A 7,500-nucleotide genomic window follows, 5' to 3' on the forward strand; every position below is an offset into this window, starting at 1 on the left:
TAGTGTATTTATCTCCCTCTCCCCCCGTATAGTGTATTTATCTACCCCCCGTATAGTGTATTTATCTCCCTCTCCCCCCGTATAGTGTATTTATCTACCCCCCGTATAGTGTATTTATCTCCCTCTCCCCCCGTATAGTGTATTTATCTACCCCCCGTATAGTGTATTTATCTATCCCCCGTATAGTGTATTTATCTATGCTGGCCTTACCAACACTGGCAATAGGAGCAGTCAGAGGTTTCATGCGTGTGAAACTAAATGCATCTGCTTCCTCAAGTCCTCAAGTCACTGTGGTGTGTGTGTGTGTGTGTGTGTGTGACAAAAAAGACAGAGCGCGCGAGAGCACAACCAATGAAAACACAAAAGATTTCTCCAAACCACATAACCTCTAAGTACCTCAGCTCCAGCTCACCCTGAAATCTTTCCAGTCGCAGCTTGTATGAACTGCCTGTGCACCACGGACCACTCATAAATCTCCACACACTAGCAGACATTCCCCACCATGGCGACCATCGGCGGTGTCAATGCCACAATCTGGAACAACTGGACATTTGTGTGGGGGCGGGGCTAAAGTGCCTTTTGTGATGTCATCACCTGTATCTGTCTGTCATATCTATCACAGACATGCACAAAAGAGGGACAGGATGAGCACACACAGACACACACACACACACACACACACACACACACAACTTTGAGGTTTTGCCACCATGGAAAAGTGTTGTTCCACATTCACCATTGGTGTGCTAGCATTTGTGTTGTTCTTTTTAACCACGGTGTTAAGGCAGTGTTTTAAGGGTTAGAAGTGACAACCATCTTTACAGTTTGTTACAAATTACAGGGGCCTTCTGAGGCTGTAACTGCCGTGTGTGTGTGTGTGTGTGTGTGTGTGTGTGTGTGTGTTCATGAAGTTCAGTAATGAACATTCTGGTTTTGACTTCTGAGACGTCTCTCTGTCTCTCTGCATTCCTGTCTGTCTCTGTCTCTTCTTCCACTCAGTATGTAGAGCTCCTTTAAGCTTTTTTTTTCACTGCCTTGCCTCTATAACACTTCTAATAGGTGTCGAAAGGTCACACTGGTTGTGTGTGTGTGTGTGTGTGTGTGTGTGCGCTCAGGAAAACAGGACGGAATGCTCTGTTCATTAGAATTCCTCCCCTCTCACTGCTCCTCATCTCCTGTCTGTCTCCTCTACCTCATGTCCTCTCCCCTCCTCTCTCTCTCCCCTCCCCTCCCCTCTCCTCCATGTTCGTGGACCTTCGTGATGCCTAGGAGTAGAGGTCACTCATGTCTGCGACCTTGTGGCCTGAGTCAGTACTGTATGAGTTAGTGTAGCATGGAAGTAGACGCAGTGTAGTTGGTGTAGTGTGGAGGTAGACGCGGTGTAGTTGGTGTAGTGTGGAGGTAGACGCGGTGTAGTGTGGAGGTAGATGCGGTGTAGTTGGTGTAGTGTGGAGGTAGACGCGGTGTAGTGTGGAGGTAGACGCAGTGTAGTTGGTGTAGTGTGGAGGTAGACGCGGTGTAGTGTGGAGGTAGACGCAGTGTAGTTGGTGTAGTGTGGAGGTAGACGCGGTGTAGTGTGGAGGTAGACGCGGTGTAGTTGGTGTAGTGTGGAGGTAGACGCGGTGTAGTGTGGAGGTAGACGCGGTGTAGTTGTAGTGTGGAGGTAGACGCGGTGTAGTGTGGAGGTAGACGCGGTGTAGTTGGTGTAGTGTGGAGGTAGACGCGGTGTAGTGTGGAGGTAGACGCGGTGTAGTTGGTGTAGTGTGGAGGTAGACGCGGTGTAGTGTGGAGGTAGACGCGGTGTAGTTGGTGTAGTGTGGAGGTAGACGCGGTGTAGTGTGGAGGTAGACGCGGTGTAGTTGGTGTAGTGTGGAGGTAGACGCGGTGTAGTGTGGAGGTAGACGCGGTGTAGTTGGTGTAGTGTGGAGGTAGACGCGGTGTAGTGTGGAGGTAGACTCGGTGTAGTTGGTGTAGTGTGGAGGTAGACGCGGTGTAGTGTGGAGGTAGACGCGGTGTAGTTGGTGTAGTGTGGAGGTAGACGCGGTGTAATGTGGAGGTAGACGCGGTGTAGTGTGTGTAGTGTGGAGGTAGACGCGGTGTAGTGTGGAGGTAGACGCGGTGTAGTGTGGAGGTAGACGCGGTGTAGTGTGGAGGTAGACGCGGTGTAGTTGGTGTAGTGTGGAGGTAGACGCGGTGTAGTTGGTGTAGTGTGGAGGTAGACGCGGTGTAGTGTGGAGGTAGACGCGGTGTAGTTGGTGTAGTGTGGAGGTAGACGCGGTGTAGTGTGGAGGTAGACGCGGTGTAGTTGGTGTAGTGTGGAGGTAGACGCGGTGTAGTGTGGAGGTAGACGCGGTGTAGTTGGTGTAGTGTGGAGGTAGACGCGGTGTAGTGTGGAGGTAGACGCGGTGTAGTGTGGAGGTAGACGCGGTGTAGTTGGTGTAGTGTGGAGGTAGACGCGGTGTAGTGTGGAGGTAGACGCGGTGTAGTTGTAGTGTGGAGGTAGACGCGGTGTAGTGTGGAGGTAGACGCGGTGTAGTTGGTGTAGTGTGGAGGTAGACGCGGTGTAGTGTGGAGGTAGACGCGGTGTAGTTGGTGTAGTGTGGAGGTAGACGCGGTGTAGTGTGGAGGTAGACGCGGTGTAGTTGGTGTAGTGTGGAGGTAGACGCGGTGTAGTGTGGAGGTAGACGCGGTGTAGTTGGTGTAGTGTGGAGGTAGACGCGGTGTAGTGTGGAGGTAGACGCGGTGTAGTTGGTGTAGTGTGGAGGTAGACGCGGTGTAGTTGGTGTAGTGTGGAGGTAGACGCGGTATAGTGTGGAGGTAGACGCAATGTAGTTGGTGTAGTGAGGAGGTAGACGCAATGCAGTTGGTGTAGTGTGGAGGTAGACGCAGTATAGTGTGGAAGTAGACGCAATGCAGTTGGTGGAGTGTGGAGGTGGACGCAGTATAGTGTGGAGGTAGACACAGTATAGTGTGGAGGTAGACGCAGTGTAGTTGGTAGAGTGTGGAGGTAGACGCAGTGTAGTGTGGAGGTAGACGCAGTGTAGTTGGTAGAGTGTGGAGGTAGACGCAATGCAGTTGGTGTAGTGTGGAGGTGGATGCAGTATAGTGTGGAGGTAGATGCAGTATAGTGTGGAAGTAGACGCAGTGTAGTTGGTGTAGTGAGGAGGTAGACGCAATGCAGTTGGTGTAGTGTGGAGGTAGACGCAGTATAGTGTGGAGGTAGATGCAGTGTAGTTGGTGGAGTGTGGAGGTAGACGCAGTGTAGTGTGGAAGTAGACGCAATGCAGTTGGTGGAGTGTGGAGGTGGACGCAGTATAGTGTGGAGGTAGACACAGTATAGTGTGGAGGTAGACGCAGTGTAGTTGGTAGAGTGTGGAGGTAGACGCAGTGTAGTGTGGAGGTAGACACAGTATAGTGTGGAGGTAGACGCAGTGTAGTTGGTAGAGTGTGGAGGTAGATGCAGTGTAGTGTGGAAGTAGACGCAATGCAGTTGGTGGAGTGTGGAGGTGGACGCAGTATAGTGTGGAGGTAGACACAGTGTAGTGTGGAGGTAGACGCAGTGTAGTTGGTAGAGTGTGGAGGTAGACGCAGTGTAGTGTGGAGGTAGACGCAGTGTAGTTGGTAGAGTGTGGAGGTAGACGCAATGCAGTTGGTGTAGTGTGGAGGTGGACGAAGTATAGTGTGGAGGTAGATGCAGTATAGTGTGGAGGTAGACGCAGTGTAGTTGGTGGAGTGTGGAGGTAGACGCAGTGTAGTGTGGAGGCAGACGCAGTGTAGTGTGGAGGTAGACGCAGTGTAGTTGGTAGAGTGTGGAGGTAGACGCAGTGTAGTGTGGAGGTAGACGCAGTGTAGTTGGTAGAGTGTGGAGGTAGACGCAATGCAGTTGGTGTAGTGTGGAGGTGGACGCAGTATAGTGTGGAGGTAGATGCAGTATAGTGTGGAAGTAGACGCAATGCAGTTGGTGGAGTGTGGAGGTAGACGCGGTATAGTGTGGAGGTAGACGCAATGTAGTTGGTGTAGTGTGGAGGTAGACGCAATGTAGTTGGTGTAGTGAGGAGGTAGACGCAATGCAGTTGGTGTAGTGTGGAGGTAGACGCAGTATAGTGTGGAGGTAGATGCAGTGTAGTTGGTGGAGTGTGGAGGTAGACGCAGTGTAGTGTGGAAGTAGACGCAATGCAGTTGGTGGAGTGTGGAGGTGGACGCAGTATAGTGTGGAGGTAGACACAGTATAGTGTGGAGGTAGACGCAGTGTAGTGTGGAGGTAGACGCAGTGTAGTTGGTAGAGTGTGGAGGTAGACGCAATGCAGTTGGTGTAGTGTGGAGGTGGACGCAGTATAGTGTGGAGGTAGATGCAGTATAGTGTGGAGGTAGACGCAGTGTAGTTGGTGGAGTGTGGAGGTAGACGCAGTGTAGTGTGGAGGCAGACGCAGTGTAGTGTGGAGGTAGACGCAGTATAGTGTGGAGGTAGACGCAGTGTAGTTGGTATAGTGTGGAGGTAGACGCAGTGTAGTTGGTGGAGTGTGGAGGTAGACGCAGTGTAGTGTGGAGGTAGACGCAGTATAGTGTGGAGGTAGACGCAGTGTAGTTGGTGGAGTGTGGAGGTAGACGCAGTATAGTGTGGAGGTAGACGCAGTGTAGTGTGGAGGTAGACGCAGTATAGTGTGGAGGTAGACGCAGTATAGTGTGGAGGTAGACGCAGTGTAGTTGGTGTAGTGTGGAGGTAGATGCGGTGTAGTGTGGAGGTAGACGCAGTGTAGTTAGTGCACTGTAGTTGCAGCTACAGTGTTGTAAGGTTTGTAAGACAGATGATGCACTAACAGCATAGATGTCATGGAACTGAAGTGTGGGAGGTAAAGCAGTCTCGCTCATCCTTTCATTCACTCCTTTAATCTTTATTTCATAATTTCTTTAATTTTTTCTCATCCTTTAATTTGCTCCTTTTTCTCTGCATATTATCTTGTTTCTCTTTAATGTGACACTGTTTTTTCGTGAGTCCTCCAGAGGCATTCCTCATGCTGGGTAAGAGAGCGTGTTAGACAGTGTCCTGCCCCACCCACAGACAGTAATATGGGCTTGCTGTGCTGTATGGAAGAACTGGTGGCTGATCGCTGACTCTGTGTAATCTGCTGACTCTGTGTAATCTTCTGACTGTGTAATCTCATGTGTAATATGGTGACTCTGTGTAATCTGCTGACTCTGTGTAATCTTCTGACTGTGTAATCTCTCAGAACTAAGGACTGCCTTCATCTTCATACTGTATGTAACCATGTGTTGATTGCACTGTACTCCTAGACTGCTTTCTCTTCCTAATGCACAATGTTTTGTTCTTTTCCAGGAATAATTGGGAAAGGTTTGCTGGACTCTGGAGACTCCTCTCCTCTCTCCAGCATGTACGACTCCACAGCAACCCTGGTCCCCCTCATGACTTTAAGTACCAGCCGGACTACCATCAACCAAACCATGGCGATAACACCAGGCACCGTGGCAACCTTTCAGTCAGACTCATCCACTGCTGACTTGACGACCCATGAAACTTCATCGCAGTCATCGTCCTCTGTGATGCCTACAGCGGTATCAACCACTGATTGGCTTATGGATTTCTCCACCATGAGCTCCATGGGAACCCTGTCGAGTGTGTTGGTCAGCCCCACCAGTGCAAGCCATGAACTGGGTAATAGTCTAGCAGAAAGCCTTCCATCCAGCTGACCTCCACACACACCCAACACACAGGAGGGTTATTCATTGCACTGGCTAAAGTTTTAATGATGGCTCATTACCGTCTGAATTAAGAAACTGATGTTGTTCATAGGCTGTGTGCACAAGTTTGGCCAGAGCATCGAGGATTCTCCAGGCTGTTAGTGTTGCTGGTGTTGCTAGTGTTGCTGGTGTCGCTGGTGTTGTTAGTGTTGCTGGTGTCGCTGGTGTTGTTAGTGTTGCTGGTGTCGCTGGTGTTGTTAGTGTTGCTGGTGTCGCTGGTGTTGCTAGTGTTGCTGGTGTTGCTAGTGTTTCTGGGGTGAACACCCATTGCCCTGTGCAGAACTCTGGCCTCTTTCCCTGAGGTGCCACAGTTCAAAGAGGTTTGGGTGTCACAGGACAAATTGACAGGTACAGACCCTTTACCACCTCAGAAAGTAAACTTGCTAAACATGCCCTGAAGCGCATCTATTTACCATCACCCACTACTTTGCACCTGAATCCCACAGCCACATCTTCATCAGGTGCCAGGATGCACCTGGTCCATCAGGTACCAGGGCCGTCAGGTGCCAGGATCCACCTGAGTGCAGGTCCGTCAGGTACCAGGATCTACCTGGTCAGGCCGGTGCCAGGATCCACCTGGACCGTCAGGTACCAGGATGCACCAGGTCCATCTGGTACATGCAGTGCAGTTTGCTTCATCATGACAGACATCTCCCACTATGTTTCCCGCTGTGCTCCCTCTGTCTTGGCGTCCATCCCAGCGTCTGTCTCGGCGTCCCAGAGCTCTAATGTCCTTCTCTTCTTCTGCCCTCTACCCACCATCATTTGTTGGGTTTGTTTGTTTCTGAGTGCATGTACTCCAGCATGCGCAAAGGATATTGTCTCTTTTCTGTGTGTGTGTGTGTGTGTGTGTGTGTGTGTGTGTGTGTAAGAAAGACAGTAAGAGATAGAAGATGGAGAGAAAGTGTGTTTTTGTCCTTAGTGAGGGGACAGACTCGACAGTGACTGGAATCCTGATCTGTGTGTGTGTGTGTGTGAGTGTGTGTATGTGTGTGAGTTATGACCTCCACAGTGTATCTTGCCCGTTTTGTCTTGTCTGCCCATCCAAACACCATAATGATTAATCATTTATAGCAGCAAAGAGGAGTGTGTGTGTGTATGTGTGTGTGTGAGTGAATGAGTGAGTGAGTGAGTGTGTAGAGATGGAGAGACTGTGAGTGTGTGAGCGAGAGAGAGTGTGAGAGACAGAGAGAGACTGTGTGTGTGTGTGTGTGTTGGGGAGAGAGCCACAGATATATATTCTCTTTATACTGCATTGACTTTGTCATGAGCACTAGAATCTCAATTACAATGAAAATCCACATTCCACTACACAACATAGTCACACACACACTCTCCACTACACAACCTACTCACACACACACACACACACACACACACTCTCCACTACACAACCTACATACACACATACTCCACTACACAACCTAGACACACACACACACACACTCTCTCCACTACACAACCTAGATACACACACACACACACTCTCCACTACACAACCTAGACACCACACACACACACTCTCTCTCTCACACACACACACACACACACACACAGCGTGATTTCTGAGGACTTGAGCCAGGCTTATTAACTCAGGGGCTGTCGTACATGCTCTCTGAAAGATTAACACACACTCTCTCTCTCTCTCTCTCTCTCTCTCTCTCTCTTTCTCTCTCTCTCTCTCCCAGGCATCATCTCTGAGGGTTTAAAATAGTAATGTTTACAAAGAGGTTACTCACACCC

General features: G+C 50.1%; 1 protein-coding gene across 4 annotated transcripts in view; it reads left to right on the top strand.

Annotated features, from left to right (window-relative positions):
- corin (corin, serine peptidase) overlaps positions 1–7,500 on the top strand; it is a 38,780-nt gene that overhangs the window by 6,309 nt on the left and 24,971 nt on the right. For all 4 annotated transcript variants that reach the window (XM_035521283.2, XM_081704457.1, XM_081704456.1 and 1 more), the window contains one exon: positions 5,336–5,671. In XM_035521283.2, the coding sequence (XP_035377176.2) occupies positions 5,336–5,671 (336 nt within the window). The remainder of the gene's footprint in view (positions 1–5,335; positions 5,672–7,500) is intronic.

The sequence above is a fragment of the Electrophorus electricus genome, chromosome 21, assembly GCF_041902795.1.
Source record: "Electrophorus electricus isolate QZ-2024a chromosome 21, ASM4190279v1, whole genome shotgun sequence".
Lineage (NCBI taxonomy): Eukaryota > Metazoa > Chordata > Actinopteri > Gymnotiformes > Gymnotidae > Electrophorus > Electrophorus electricus.